This window comes from Corvus brachyrhynchos, unplaced genomic scaffold, assembly GCF_000691975.1.
Source record: "Corvus brachyrhynchos isolate BGI_N302 unplaced genomic scaffold, ASM69197v1 scaffold283, whole genome shotgun sequence".
In the NCBI taxonomy this organism is placed as follows: Eukaryota; Metazoa; Chordata; class Aves; order Passeriformes; family Corvidae; genus Corvus; species Corvus brachyrhynchos.
This window is the reverse complement of record NW_008237409.1, coordinates 665048-681379: the sequence shown is the minus strand read 5'-3', so window position 1 is coordinate 681379 and position 16332 is coordinate 665048. Positions and strand designations below refer to the sequence as shown.

Sequence of the window (16332 nt, the reverse complement as noted above, 5' to 3'; positions counted from 1 at the left end):
AACCCAGCCTGGCACTGGGTAGGTGGGCTGTTTCAAAAGGACAGGGACTCCCCTGCTTAAAGGACATTTATTGAGTGTTGCAAAGCGTTGTGAAGCCGCTGAGCTGCAGAGCGTTGCACAGGGAGTGACTGCGCCATCCTGGGCATATACCCGGCTGAACGGGCACAGACCCGGCTCAGCAGGCACAGACCCGGCTCAGCGGGCACAGACTGAGCTCAGCGGGCACAGACCCCCTCAGTGGGCACAGACCCCGCTCAGCGGGCACAGACCCGGCTGAACGGGCACAGACCCGGCTCAGTGGGCACAGACTGAGCTCAGCGGGAACAGACCCTCTCAGCGGGCACAGACCCTCTCAGCGGGCACAGACCCCCTCAGCGGGCACAGACCCTCTCAGCGGGCACTCTGACAATAGCCAGGGTCCCAGCAGGCTGATGGGACGCAGCAGAGTGCCTGCCATAACCAGTGTCACACACAGAGGATGAAACGCTCAGTCCCGAACTCCACTGTGACTGACGCAGGGGAACCCTGTCCCCAAAGAACCTGCACAAGTTATCACATGCTGCCAAGGTTGATCCAGGCCTAACAGTATACTGGAATAAATTATTCAAATCTTAGGCAATCTTGGGCTTTAACTTAGAAGTTTGTGATTATACAATAGTTTTAACCTGGAGCATATAATTTAATTTACAAAATTAAATAGCTTCAGAAATATTAACTTAGCTTCATGACATCCCAGTGAAATATAAATTACTGTATTTGTATTATCCAAGAGAAAACTTCAGGCAATAACTCCAATAATTCTAATATAGTACTGGGCTTGACTGCAAGTCCTCTAAGGATGTTTACCAATGTCCTTCTTGGCTTCATCCTTCCTCTTCTACTTCTGGTTTTTATACTGAAAAAAAAAGAAAAGTTTTTTGTGGGAAAGAGCACACAACTAAGTAATAGTTCATACCAACAAGGATTTACTTCTTCAAGGATCTTCTTCTGATCCACATAAATTTATATCCATCTTCTTTAAGTTAGATTGAAATTTGGTAGGCTTTCCTTTTGGAGTATAAACCAGTGATTTGGGCACACTTATTCACTAGATTGTACCTGCTGGGTGGGATTCGGTTACTGCTAAAATATCATAATCTGTGACTAATCTGTGCTTGCTCCTGTAACAATTCCCATTTGGATTTCATGGACTGGCAGAGAAAAGGATTTAAGAGTCACTTAGTAAATTAAATCACAGATATTCAGAGAGCAAGTTGAACTTTTGACTTGCTACATTATACACCATGTTAAGGTATCACACTCCCCAGGCCAGACTGAAATCCCAGGAAGCACAGGTGACTCTCAGCTGTCTAATGGAAAAAATCCTCATTCTTTCATCTAAGAAACCAGTCTGACAGCACAGGGGCAGATCCACTGGCTGACAACTGTGGCACAGGGGAGCCCAGCACCACAGCTTTGCCCCTGTGTGATCTATCCCCGATCTCTGCAGCCATGGGCAAGGTCTGAGGAAAAACAATAGTTCTGGAAGTTTGTGTAAATTGTCTGAGGACAGATTCTGTTAGGAAAGGAGATGATGCATAGCAAGATGTGGCTTGTGAAATGCTGTATTTTAATTTTTTCTCCTATAATAGAGTGATACTAGCCACCACTGCTGATATTTAATAGTTCTTTATGGAAACAAAGACTTACACAGAGACCAATCTAAACTGCTATTGGTTCTGAAAAAAACCCAACATTAGTTTATATTGAACAAGAGAAATTTTAAACAAGAACTGTCACAATCACAGATACCTTCTGGCTGGGTATTTCCTTTCACCCAACACTTCAACATCCAGGACAACAATTTGCTGTTCAGAACTTGCTTTCCAGTGTTTTCTTCTTTGTTCTGAACTGAAACCAAAATGCAGACAATCCGAAGCACTTACTTTATTCATCACCCAGTCAGCATCTTCAATGGCTCTCTTAATGATCTGCTGGATTCGCTCAGGATCGTCTTCATCAGCATGAACTTTGAAACTCTGCAACATTCCAAGTGTCACTGACTTGTCAACACAGCAGTTGTCAAAATACAGACAGCATTTAATTCTCAGAAAAATAAACTGTTGGTCTGAAAAGGTAAAATTACACATTGTAGCACCTGGCCGTGCTCTTTCCATAACAAATCCGGTCATATGCAATTTCATGTTAAGTATTCTACTCCTTTCATACATCAACAACAAAAAACCCAGAGAACTTCAATTCAGAACAACAATTGAAATTTTCTGGTATGTTAAAACTAGAAAGACACAGGACAATAGGTATGATCAAAGGCATGAAATAACCTCCATATGAAGTATGGAATATGAACAGTCAGATGAGGTTTACTCAGATGGGGGGATATATAAATGACTGACAAGGAACCAGTAGGTTTCACCATAAAAGATGTGTTTATGGAGTAAGTAATGATTGTTCACTTTCTTGACTAACACAAGAATTAGAGATGAAAGCCAAGAAAAATAGGTTTCAGATTCAAAGCAAGCAAAAAGAAATGGTCCTTCACACACTCCCACTACGACCCTTCAAATCCACTAACGTCTCAAGTTATGCTGGTTCAAACAGTAGCAGAAGAAGCCCCAACGCCGCAGGGCACTGCCGCCCAGCCGTGCCGCTGACCTGCCTGATGGCGTGTCGGTAGTGCTGCTGGATGTGGCCCTGGGGCAGGCGGCGGCAGCAGCGCAGCAGGTACCGGTACAGCTGCACCGAGCTGCGCACCAGCTCCGCCTCCGGCAGCGGGGACATGGCCGGGCTCTGCAACACAAAACAAACCACAACAGCCCATGAATTTTACTGACAACACGGAAACAAAAGCGCAAAGTAATAGTACACAACGAGAACAGGGCCGAGCAGCATAACCTGTACAAACTGCAGAAGAAACCCCAATGTGAAATGAATGAGAACTTGCTGAGTTTATGGACCGACGGGGGTTGGCTGTCATTGCTCAAAGCAGTAAAACACAAAGTGTGGAGCTCACTCCAGAGGATCACTTTGTAATGGGAACAGCCACGTGTGTCACAGTATTTTACAGACAAGACTCCCAGTGCAACTTTCTCTAAGTACCTCAAAGGTGCATCACAGCCCACAGGGAGTTTCCTACTTGCTAAGCCAGGATCCTTAAAGCCCTTCAAACTTCAGTGCTTTCCTTGAGCATCCCTAGGAGTTCATCCACATGGTGTCTTTTTAGAATGAGGACGCTCATAATGGCTACAAATGGTGCTGGAATGTAACAATATTTCCTATTATTGTCATTCTGTCAAGAATTTCAAGGCTTCAGCTGGAAACAACAGGAATATAGGAGAAGACAGGAAAAAACGTTGTTTGGTTTTAAATTTTTCATTTTTTGGTAAGAGCAAAAGGAAAAGAACAAATCAACCAAGTTTCACTTCCATAACTATACTTACATATTGTAACAGTAAGTCCATCCAAGTCCTATAAAGTGCTAATCAAAGACTGTAAATGCCTTGTCATTTAACAGATGGTTGCCATCTGCAGAGAACTAAATTAACACTTGGAAAAAAGCACTTTTACATCATTACTCTTAAGAATAAAGATAATAAATAAGCAACTGAATAATGAAGTAGGTGCATGCTGTTATTTTAGCACCTATTATGATACCTACTCATTATTTGGAATATTTTTTCCCTTTTTCTTAAGTAATTTAAGTCTTTTAGCCAAATGTATTTCAGAGTACACCACCACAGATATTACATGCCTGGGCTGTATATTTGCACAGACTAGATCTTGTTGCAGTGGGGAAAAATCTCCTCTCTATGCACCTATAAATGTCCATCATAATGGGATCAAAATACCCCCAGGCTTCAACACGTTAATCTCTTGTCTTCTTCCAACGTTTTTTTTCTGTGTAAAATATAATTTTCTCTTTGCAGTGAAACCTGTGCTGGGCTCCATGCATTTTTGCTCTGGATTAATTTCACTTTGGCATTCAAGTATGGGAGGTGATTACGCGCCCAACAGTCAGCTGAGAGATCCCTGCATTCCCCTTCCAGCAGCAGAAAGACAAGCAACTCCACAATGTGATTCGTAACATATAGACTGAACTATTCCCTTCTCTCCATGGGAGACAGAAGTTTTTATCATCCAATACAGAAAACTGCAATATGTAGTTGTATTCAAGTTGATCTGAACCCAAATTTAACTCTACATACAGGTTTTTTGGGCTATATCCTTGGCTGGTAAGAATTGGTATAATTCCAGTGACCCTAAGAACCCGACCCTGCGTTTCACATATTCCCACTAAATAGAGTGAAACATCCCAAAATTCAATACAGATCCCAAAATACACTTTGGGACCAGAGCCAATTTGTGAAGTTGTTTTTAGGCTTTGATGTGTAAACTCATCATATGTCACTGTGCTCTAATTAAACCTAAGTGGTGCAATAGATTTCCTGTCACAAATGCAAAGATCCCTCATGTGCTGGGACTGTCCAGGACAGCTTGCTCCAGCACAAAGAAAAGCAGCTCTGGGAGAGAGGAAGGAACCAGTCATGGAAACATATGGATACGGAAAGATGAAGCTGATCAATGGAATTGAAAATGTTTCACTATAGATAATTAAGAATTTTCCACTGCAGTAATTTTTCATAGGAAAATGATGAGCTGTTGAATTCAAATTGTGTGACAAATACATTTGCACTGATGAATTTTTTTGAGAAAAAAAGTTCTTTGCCTTTCCATAAATACTGGACTTTCTATAAGATTTGAAGATGGAAATTTTCACCCCATCTATTATCAAACCTAAACTCCCTCTATGAGGCTCTCATATTCAAATTAAAAAACCAAACCCCTGAGTTCCCACATATTCACAGCTTCAAAAATGCTACAGATGGTTTGACATGGGCAAGCTTCACCGGGGAAGTTTATCACCAAAGAGCTGTTTTTCTTAGGATGTAACTTCATCCAGTGAAAACTTCACTGGAAATCTACCACAGCACATGGAAAACTTGACAGCTATTTTGGTAAAGTGGCTGTTTAATAAGAAATAATCTCATGACCTGCCCATTGTTAAGTTCTAAGATACTGGTGCCCTGTATGAGCACACCTCAACAGGGACTAGACCCTGACAACAGGTAATGCTACACTCTGCACTTGTGCACCCCAGTGCACTGGAGAATTTGCACAGCTACTACTGTGATTTGCCCCTTCCTCAGCACAAAAAGGACAATGAAGCACAGTATGAATCTGCACTGTTGCCTTTTGTTCTAAAAACATCTCCCCTCGAATCCCACAAATGTTACCAGTTTTATCTGCCACGCAAAAACTCTCGACCTCACAAAATCTGGCTACAATCCTGACTAATAATGTAAATCTCCCTCTGATAACTTAAATATCATGTACAGCACAACAAACAAACTATCTACACCAAGAACTGTTGAGTCAGAAATAAAATAATCCACTAATTGTGCTTTTCTGGAATGGATGACTGTATAATGTCCTAATCAGAAGGCTGAAATCACATTTGCATTTAGATAAAGCCCCATTCACAAAGAGACAAGTATAAAAGGAGACACTGAGACTATTGTGGCATTTCTCTGCATTGCATAATCATTTACATTCCTGATAATGATATTCGGATAGTGAAGCAAAGGCTAACCAAAGCCAATTAATCTTCACTCTGCATTAGCAGGTTTGGCAATTGACCCCATGCACAGCAGAACCCTGATGAAGCTGAGATGACACAATGCCACTGTTCCCAGTTTATTTTTTTTTCTGCTATTGCGAGTGTTTTTCAAGCAAATCCCCACAGTTCAACAGTTATGATCCCAATCCCTCTGAACTAGTTAAACAGCACCAAAGCTGGGCTCCAGAGACTGGAAGTGTTAATTAAAGGACTGTAAGAGTTACCTGAGCTGTTGCTGTTTACAGGTTGGCTCCCCCTTCCCCCTCTGCCCTCTCTTTCCCCAGTATACAGGCTGGAGATGCGTTTTATTACTTTGAAGTATTACACCCTTAGAAGTCTTTACTCAGGAATTTATGATTCCCCATCCTAGTCAAACCTCATGATCTCAGGAAAAATAAGAATGCCAAAATAAGAAAGAAATTGGAAGCCTTTTGAAACCTCCTTAACCACAAAACGTATTAGTTCATGTTGTGACATCAGTCCAGGAAGGCACCCAAGTGAACGGCTGCTAGTCAAAAGGTTCTTACTCTTTGGTCGCATCTGTCCTCCCTTCCAGGTTTCCCAGATTCCCAGCTGGCAAATGCAGCACAGGCCTGTGAGTCCAGCCCCGAGTGCCTGCAGCAGGGGCAGAACTCCCCACTCCTGGACACAGCTGCCCTCCCTGCTCGTGGCACTGTCACACCTCCCCTCAGTCCCCAGTGGGTCATGGGAGCGCCTGGCGTGTCCAGGGCAGCGTGAGTGGCTCTGCTGCCCCAGGCAAACCAGCCAACGTCCATCTGTCCATCCATCCGTCCATCCATCCATCCATCCATCCATCCATCCCTGCCCGCTCACAGCCACTCAGAGCCTCGGAACACTTAGCAGCCCCGGGCACGGCTGCCCTGCGGCCCCAGCCAAGCTGTGTGGGTGAGCACGGACAATGCTGCAGTCACTTCCCAGCAGCCACATCTCGCTGGCTCTTATTGAGATCTGCTGGTTTGATGTGATCGCTTCTGACGAGCTGGGGCTGGGCATTGTTGGGATTTTGTTCTTTCTAAACACGAGCTGCAAAGTCCCATTGCGTGAGCGGTGATAGCCGGTCCTGTTCTGTTCACTTCTGTTTCTGTTCCTCTCCCCTTCGTGCTTTGATTGATGCATGAGGCAGAAGCAGTGTCAGGTGACCGTGCAGAACAATTTGGGGGCACAGCCCTGCAGTGTAAAATTTGCTTTACGCAATATTCGTAGAGCACATGAAAGATTAAGAACTGGCTAATGACAGATCCTGAAGATCTGTTAGTTGACAAGGAATCACCACTGCTTGGATGCTCTTCATGCAGTCCTACAGCATCAGGATCAGGCCTAATGCTAATATTCAACATCACCAGTTTGCAAATGTAAAACATAATAAACATAATAGAAATACAAAATATAAAATTGTAATTGGTAAAACTTGAGGATGACAAAGAGTGCTAGAGCTGGGCCTAATGACCACTTGTATAAATGAACCAAAGCCACAGGGCAGCTGTCTTACCTTACACCCTGGTTTGGTATCACACAGCAGAGACATGCAATACTGCAAATGAAACACTCAGGCTGTTGCAATCCTACACCAGTGAGGAAACATGCTTCCCACGCTGAGGCCAGATTACCTTGTTCTGTATAATTAATAAGCATGATCAGACTAATTAGAGTAATATTCTTTGGAGCATGCTGGACAGGAACCTCCCTGGTTTAGGTGCTATTCAAACTTCTCTATTCTCCTGAAAATGACTTCTCCTGGCTTAAAGAAAATTCGGAAAGGCACAGTCTCAAAAGAACTTTTTCTTTCCAGCTCTGAACTGATCAGTTCAACTGCTGTTAAAATTAATTTTGTTCTCAGTGGCCAAATCTGTAAGTATTTACCTTTGGGATCATGCCTGAATAGGAACTGAGTTACCAACTTTAAACCAAAACTGCCTGTTCATTCCTTCCTTTCTTGTAAATATTGTATTTTGAAATGTTCCAGTGCTTAGTTCCAGTTTAGCAATTGTGATTCTCCTAACTACTTGGTGCCAGTTAGTGCAACAACTTTCTGGCCAAGCTTGTATCACCTTCTAAAACATCCAACTGGGCACAAAATAAGCTGCCACAACTTTTGTTGACGGACAGATACCCAGTTGGCAGCGTAAGGCATGGAAGTGCCTTTGAAGGGCAAAACCATGCTGTCTGATTAATGAACACATTATGGACTATGGCTCAGACAAGCATGGGAAGAATAGTAAGTCTTACATAAGGTTTTGTAGTGGTTTCTCACTGTTCAGGAAGGACTGAAACTGGTTAAAGTTTATTTTACCATTATTCTTTAACACAGGCTCATTTTGCTCATGCAATCCAACTTTATATTTTCTTTTTAAAAAAGTCAAGAGGGTAAAACAAGGAGCTGTCAGTGCAGAAAGGGCTCTCCTTAGGAAAGTACAAGAGTCGACAAACTTGTAAAGGTGGAGAGTCAGAATTTAAAACAGCAAAAGAAGTCACTGTAACCCACACTACAGACTAAAATGTAATTTTAAAATATTAATTTTTTTAAACCAAAAATGTCTAACATACTCCTCTGAACCTTCCCTTAGTGCAAACATCACATCTAGCCTACAAGGGAATAAACCCTGTGCAGTGTGACCTCTCCTTCTCCTGCTCCCCCAGCCCATCCCTTCCAGCCCTGACTGTGCACATAATCCCTGGATGGTGACGATGGGGCTTGTGCCCTGCCCTGGGATCTACACCTCAACCTGCAGCTGTCCTTCCCAACTCACATCATCATTCCCAGCAGCAGCAGGAACAACTCAATGTCTATTATTCCAAATCCACACCTGCTGAAATTTCACATCTGCCGATCCTTCACTCTCAATCACAGCAATAATCCGAGCCAGCTCCTTCCCTGGCATAAACCCTGTCTGTGGTGGAATTAAATCATGGATGGATTTGACCCACCACATCCTGAGCAAAATCCACGTTCCTGGGAGCAATGTTTATAAGCAGCAGTATTTACAGGACATATAAGTCTGGGCGCCTTTAGCCTCTTAGGGGGATTGGAACTGGCCCAGCTCACTAATCAGGGATTGTTTCCATACCAACAGCTAATCAGGGGCAGATCCTGCCATGTCTTAGGGACACTTGCGAGCTCTTAAAGCCATAGCTCAAGTTTTCCCCAAAAGTTTACTGTCACTCTCCAAGGCCTAGTATAGCTGAAAGACAATCTACCTTATTAATGATTACTCTGCATTTCTGGTTTTGACTGAATGGCTCTGAATTAAAATATTTCCTCTGTTTCTAAAGTACTTGAACATTGATACAGAATGCCAGAGAACTCTTTTGCCTTTGCATTTATCAACACCTGCCTGAGTGAATGGACATGGCAGGACAATGCTGAGTGGCAAAAGCACTCAATGGAAATGGAGCTGCCATAGGTTTCACCCATGATTCTGGTTTGTTTACATTTGGTGAAACCTCAGGAAAAGGGGGATAAAAGCTTTGGTTCAATCAAAGCCCTGGTGGTAACCTCCAGTGCTAATAATTAACTCAATTATGCTGAATTAATTTGATATAATTATCAGTGATGAAGCAGAGACAGCAACACAGAGAAACTTTGAGAGACAGGAAGAACAGAAGTCTTAACAATACAAAATACCCTATAAATAGTATCTTTTTTTTTTCCAAACTGAGTCAAAGACAGAAAATGAGTTCATTACAGTCATCTGGCTTCACTCAACCCTCCAAATTGCCCCCATACCCAGACAAATAGCTGTGAAATCCAGCAAGTGCACTAGAATTACAGCAGGCCCTGACAAATTTGACACAGCACTCAGCACAGGTGTCTGTCCCCATCCAATTATCTAAACAATGCAGATTTAATAATATATTTAAGAGATACACAATGCTTCTCCTTTAACTGGAGATGTTAATTAAGAACACTTTCCTGTTGTACTGTTATCAGTTGGGTGGTTTTTTTGAGGAACAATCTGGAGTATGCTGCTTATGGAGTCTTTTCATTTGATCTGCAGTTTTTATCTAGTATTTTCAGACTTATTCAGTTCAAAACAAACAAACCCCAGCTATAAAAACCAAACATCTATCTTCTTCCTTCCCCATTTAGTATTTCTGTGCTTTGCCTTGAAAAAGTATTACAGAAATGCCTTCCTTGCTATGAAAATAGGCACATTTTACTGAGGGTTTTTTAATACTTAGGTATTTAAAAAGAAAAAAAAAAAGTCAGTGGAGGCAAAAATTAAATGTGGTTCAGTCTTAGGAAGTGGATTAAATGACAATGAAATCTAAGGAATTCCAGGCACATTTATGAGGAAGCAGCACCAGAATGTCTCAGGACTCTGCCCTGCTGCCTCACCCTGGAGGAAGCACCCCTGGCCTGTTACAGGGTTAGACAATGCCTTCAGCACCCAGACCCCACCGAGGGCAGAGTGCCCAACACCCCAGCCAGGACACAGCCCCAAGGCTGCCTGTACTCCTGGAGGGTGTCCCTGTCCCACGTGCAGCCCAGCACAGACCCCCACATGCTGCAGGTGGGGCTGGGAAGCCCCAGGTCAATCTTTCTTTGCCCTCTTCCCCTCCAGCTGCCCTGTGTGCGTGGGTTTAGCACTGCGGTGGTATTTGCCTGTTGTAAGGAATTTAACAACTGACAGCATCACTGTATTTAATGTTTTACAGTCCATCCAGGACCAATGACATCCAGCCATGGAGACCCTGCTTCAGCCTGAAATGCTGCTTGACTTACGCCTGTCACAATGCTGTAAATACACAAGTTTCTAAGCTTCTACTGCATTTTTATTATCCTTGGTGACAAGAATAAAAATATTACCTCTATCATCACCAATTGCTTCTGAGGAGAGATTCCAAGTGCTTAGATGTAAGAAATGAATAGTATTTTTCCAATTTGCTAAGTAGGTGCTGCTCACACGCCCCCAGATCACTTCCTCCCCGAGTTCTGCTGGTTCTCAAACACAGCTGATCTTTCAGAACTCGGTTTAATTGCCACCAGGCTCTGATCAGACTCATCAGTTCAAAGCAAGCTCCATTACATCCATAATTTATGCATTTGATTTCAACTGATCGTTTTGTGCCCAACATGGAGGGGGCAAAAAGTGTTTCGCATGGGGAAGCTGCTAATGTTTTCTGAAGAACAAATTTTAAAAAATATTATTTCTGTAGAGACACCACATTTTAAAGTGGTTTGACAGATTGTTCAAAGTCTCCTACATTTATCTGGACAGCTACTCAGATTTTGTCTATGCCTATTTCCCACAATCTCTTCAGTTTAGAGAGCTGAGTTATTGCTGCACAGGGAGACATCCTCAGGGAAAGGGCAGGCACAGGCTGGAGCAAAGCACAGCTCCCACCTCCTTCAGCCAGCACAGAGGAACGAGGTGTGGGCTAACATACCCCAAATGCACCCCACACCCACCTGACAACACAAGGGTGTCTGCATAAATGAGGAGCTCAGCAGCCCCTCCCTGCCACCACCCTGCCACCCCCTGAACTCCCTCTGCCCACCCCCGGCCCTGCTCTGCTGTCACAGCCTTGATTTTCCCTTTCATGGATTTTTGCTTGAAAAAGCATCACTGCCTCGATTGTCTATTTTCAGCCTATATTTAAGAAAACCCTTTGGTTCCATTTGTAGCCACATCCTGTCTCAGCCTCCCCCTCTTTTTGTTCCTAAATATAAGGCTGATGCAATTTGATGTGACATGACAAAATAGCACATTTGCATTGGCAGAAACTTTCTCTCAGCAGCAGTAATTAAAGGGAGTAGATGAGACATTGCTGAAATTGGTGTTTATTTAGCCTGGAAATAAAACGCTTCAAGATGTCTTGAGAGGGATGTTCAAGTGTGTCACGACCATGATACTCATCAATGAGTGCCGCCTTCTAGGCTTCCTTTCTGACAAAGAAACGGTCACTCAAACAATGTCATTGATTTAAAGAGAGTTAAAAATGAAATCAGAGTCCTGTAGACCATATTCCTAACCAGTGAAAATTCTTTAATGTGTTTCTTGGGATTATAAATAGGATCAGGACACTTGTGGTTACACATAAGACAAGGTCAGTCAATATCTAACTTTAGAGCACAGGCTCTCTTAAATTGAGAAGAAAACCAAGATCTCATTGACCACAGTGAGAATTAGGTGCTTAAATATCAGAATTTTTGATCTGAGATGCAACAGCAGAGGACAGGTACTCACCTTCACCTACAACACAGATTTTTATTAATTGTCAAAGACAGAAATCCAGAAACAACAGCCTGGATCCGGAAAGTTCAAGAGGATTCAAAATACAGATTAAAACTCATCTACAAAACTCATGAAATAATTTACTGTGCCCAGTTTTGCTGAACAGATGCACTGCAAATACCTGACAGGATCAGGTAATGTCAGCTTCCTGTACTCTATTCCATTGTTGATGACAGCACTAAAAGGCAGTGGTGGAAGAAGAGCAATATTTAGAAGTTGGGGTTTTTTTCTTGATATTTAGAAGGTAAATTTAGTTTACTTAATCCATGTGAAGAATTCAGGGAAAGGTCTGGTGGCTGTTCCATAAGCCACAGGATTTAGCAGACATAATATAGTTTCAAGTGAAACTTCCTGCTTAGAAGCATCTTCCCTCTCCTTGTGCACACAAGGCTATTCTTTAAAACCCATCTGTGATCAGCTCCAAACCGGCAGCCCACGTTTTGAGCAGGCTCATTTCCATCCTAACACAGATGGCACCAAGAACAGGGCAGGCCAGAAAAAAATCAGTTTGCATATTATGCTTCAGTTTTTATGGGTCAGATTACCATTCAAAGCCATCAAAATGGCAACCCATATGTGATGTGTCTGCCATCGGAACTGAAGTGATACACCATCAAAATCTTATCGGGACTGGTTACACAACGTTTCATTAACCATTGACTAACCTCTGATATTTAAAAGTAAAGACATTTTCCTTCCCAAAAATTTTTTTACTTTGGCAGATCAATAAAATCGCTTTGAAGAGTCAAACCAGAAAAGACATTATGCCATCTTCATCCCTGAACAACTGCATCGGCACAGCTCCCTTGGCAGAAGGGAGCTCAGCTTCTATGCCAAATATTCGCTTCCTCAGTGAGCCAGGTGCAGATGTTGGCTATGTCATCTGTTCCAACTTCTTTGTTCTACAAGCCAGAAAATTGTTCCCACAGCTTTGGGGGGAAAATGGGGATATGAAGAGCTCTTTGCATGCTTTCATTGGTGGAAGAATATCAGCTGTTTTAAAGACTCTCACAGAAATAAGAAATGTGTCATTACCCCCACTTGCAACAATTAACCAGCAGAGAGCCATGTCCTATGGATCCTGAAGGGATGCTGCAGCAAGGTCAAAGCCATGGCACTCTGTTCCCAGCCTCCTACACACCCTCTGCCTTCCTGCAGTGCCAGCTACAGCCAACTCCCTGTTCTAGGGGGGCATTATCCCAGATGTTCCAGAAGCTCTGCTGCCACAGGGACAGGCTTTGAAGTGGGCAAGCCTCTTCTGGGAGAAGTCTATTGAATAGTAAAAGGTATTTTAAATGTCCTGCTATGTTATCATGGCACCTGGAACTCAAACAACTGCCATGCTAACTGACAGCCAGGGCCACCATGCTGTGTCACAGCCAATGGGAACATTCTTCATTCGCAAGTTTTTTCAGCCCTCTAACCTCTCTAGATGATATTTTGGTCAATGCTGATACTTCAGGTGTTTATTCTCAACCGGATACAATACACACAGCAACAGCAGATTCCCTCCACTATGCCAAGACTCCTGATCTAGTTGTAGTATGAAAATACTGTTTCTTTGGAATCCTGCTGGCAATTTGGGTTCTACTACTGGATTCATCAGCATGGCTGGAATGGAGACAGGGTGATCCTGAAGGTAAAAGGCTGTTCAGAAATATTTCCTGCAAACATGTACGGTCACATGCCAATTCTGCCCCAACTGAATTTCTACCATTTCTTTGTGATTCGGCATTTTCACTTGTTTCCCTGTGTGAGGTAAATAGGCTACTAAAGAATTCCATAAAACAACAAAAAATTTACTTACAGCATCCAGAGTGGAGGAGCTTTAATTATCTTCACAGATTAGGCTTGTCCAAGCCCAAAAGTAAGCAAGACACCTGCAGAGAAGAATCAGTTTTCATCATCTGTTTCTCCTCAACTTGCTACTTGAAGTGCCAATAATAAAGAAGTGCCAAGAAGCCCATCCATAGCTCAATTTATCCCTATGGAAGCTTTCGGACCAGTTACATCAGACATGAACGCATGGCTTTGACATGAACAGGCTTTCAGTCATCTACTCTGAAAGACTTTAATAAATACACACTACAAAAAGATTAAGTAGAGAGACATTCTGACTGAAGAGAACTGACCCTTCAGTATTTGCTGGCAAAAGTTGCTGGAGGTAAGAAAGCATGCACCTCCTTTAAAGAGCCACAGTTTCCCGCACTCAGAACTCTGTAGAATGACACAATAATTGCTTTACAGTATTCTGTATACCAAAAACTGCTTTGGACCCAGGCAACAACAGACTCCACACGAGAAACTGTTTTTTCTCACATACCTGACTGTACAGTGAGTAAAGAAAATCAACTCACTCTCTAAAGCCAACACTCATTTGTTTATTTAGAACCTAAGTTTGTTGAAGTCAAGCAAACGGATTGCTCTGACTACCCAAAGACATCTGGATCAAGTTTTATCTCAGATCCCATCACAGAGACTTTCAAAAACTACTTGAAACAAAAGTCCTGGAAGATAACAATGACAGAGACTCTGAACTGATCCGTTTTGCCTCCCTTTGAAAGACACGAATCTTTGAAAAATCTAAGGCAAAGCTCTCAAGCACATTTACAAACACAGGGATCACAGGTAACTGTTGCCACAGATGAATTTTTTTTCCCCAAGTATTAATAGTAGCACAACTTGGTGACATGTAATGATTGACAACAGCTTGGCATGTTCAAGTTTTGGTACCTAATGTCAGCATCTGTATTTGCCCTCTGAAGGCCATAGCAAGATGCACACAGGCAGACTTACTGTAATAGATGATGTGAAACAAGAACCCAGAAGAACAGATTCAACTTTAAAAGCTTATCCTGAGTCCACTGACACTTTCTAGCTCTGGTACAAGAACTAAATATCAAAAGCTTCCTTATTTTCATCCAACACCTTAATTTTCCTTTCTGAGAGCAGAGGACCTCTGATAAGTACCTTGGCAGAGTCCTGCAGACAACACCTCTCATTAGCATTGTTAATTAGCACTTAGCAGATAACACCTGCAGTTAGCTATCCCACCAGGACGTTCACCACGCCCTTTCAGAAGTGCAGTCCTCTGTTAACTCACAGCTAATGTGATACCCAGAGAGCAACACAATTAACTTCTCCTTAGGCTGATACTCAAACCAGCAGTTACTTCTATAATTCCCTTAGCAGAGCACCAGGCACCTGGGCTCAGAGAGCTTTCCAAATCTACTCCAAAAACACCCAGCTGAGCTTTGGGAATGCCATAAAATACTATCAGTTACTCTGTTTCATTGCTTAGTGATAAACAGTGCTTAAAGTCTAACTTGAATTTCCACTTTGGAAGTAGAAGAGTCTTTTAAAGAAAAGTTCATGTCAAACTTGATGTTCCTTTGTGCTGCCAAAGTGTATAAAGAGCACTGATGTAAATGTGAATTACACTCCTGACACTGTTACTAACTAGTATAAGTTAGTTAAAGCCAATAATCTCCAACTTGCTGCCCTATTTTTATCTACTAAAAGCCCAGTGCCTTCTTGTGATCCTACAGTGCAAAGCTGACCTGCACTCAATCCCTTCTGTGCATCAGATCGGTGGCAAGTTTTCTGCATGTTTGTACGCCACCACCAAACAGCTGCAGCCTGGAACAATGTTTGCATGGTATGGTTGATTTTAGTATATAACCTTTAAAAACAAAAAATAAAATCCTAATGTGTCCCTAAAACATGTTTGAGAAAAACTAGCTTACTTTCCATGCACAGACATAACTTCCAAGCAAAACTTGGAGCCCATTCCTGTCTATGATAGAGCAACAGTATTGCTGTTCAATTTCTTATTTATCCTATATCATACATGCTTGCCATATCCAAAAGGAATACAAAAATGCTATCTGTAAAGTCTTTACACTTTAATAAAGTGATTGGTAATAATTTACTACAGGTAAACAGGCATAAATCTGCTGTTCTAACACGCCAAAACTTATTTATCAGTTTGTCTTTATGGAAATTTGTTTCAGTGGGCAAAGATCAGAGCCACACACAAATTATTTTTCAGAGGGCTGCCAGTGTTTGTCTGTGGAATGATGAATCCCATTTATTGCAATATATCCCTGTCTCTGTATGCCACAACTCTGCTTCCCACTGGTGTAAGAACAGGACCAGGAGCAGAATCAACTGCCCTGCTCTCACCTTTCTTCCCCAGCACAAACTGGTCAGCTTTTACCAGGAGAAACACTTCCGTAACAGTCTGACCACGCTTCTCCCTCATTTGTTTGCAATGAAAGAGTTAATATCTGTGACCCAAATATGGAGACCCATTTTAAACTTGCTGAAAATTGCTTTTTAATCCTAGCTCTCGAGGATTTCCTTTGAAACCATCTGCCATGCACGCTGGGTACTCTTTCC

At 42.4% G+C, this 16332-nt stretch overlaps 1 protein-coding gene across 4 annotated transcripts in view; it reads right to left on the bottom strand.

The window, feature by feature from the left end:
* Positions 1 to 16332, bottom strand: part of LYRM9 (LYR motif containing 9) — a 31283-nt gene that overhangs the window by 6909 nt on the left and 8042 nt on the right. For 2 of the 4 annotated variants that reach the window (XM_017730914.1, XM_017730913.1), the window contains exons 2-4: positions 2653 to 2787; positions 1926 to 2018; positions 847 to 895 (exon numbers count right to left, since the gene is read on the bottom strand). In XM_017730914.1, coding sequence (XP_017586403.1) covers positions 878 to 895; positions 1926 to 2018; positions 2653 to 2787 — 246 coding nt within the window. In that variant the 3' untranslated portion in view covers positions 847 to 877. Of the gene's footprint in view, positions 1 to 611; positions 896 to 1925; positions 2019 to 2652; positions 2788 to 13738; positions 13812 to 16332 lie in introns of those variants that run through there. The other 2 variants (XM_008631072.2, XM_017730912.1) reach the window with 2 other exon arrangements.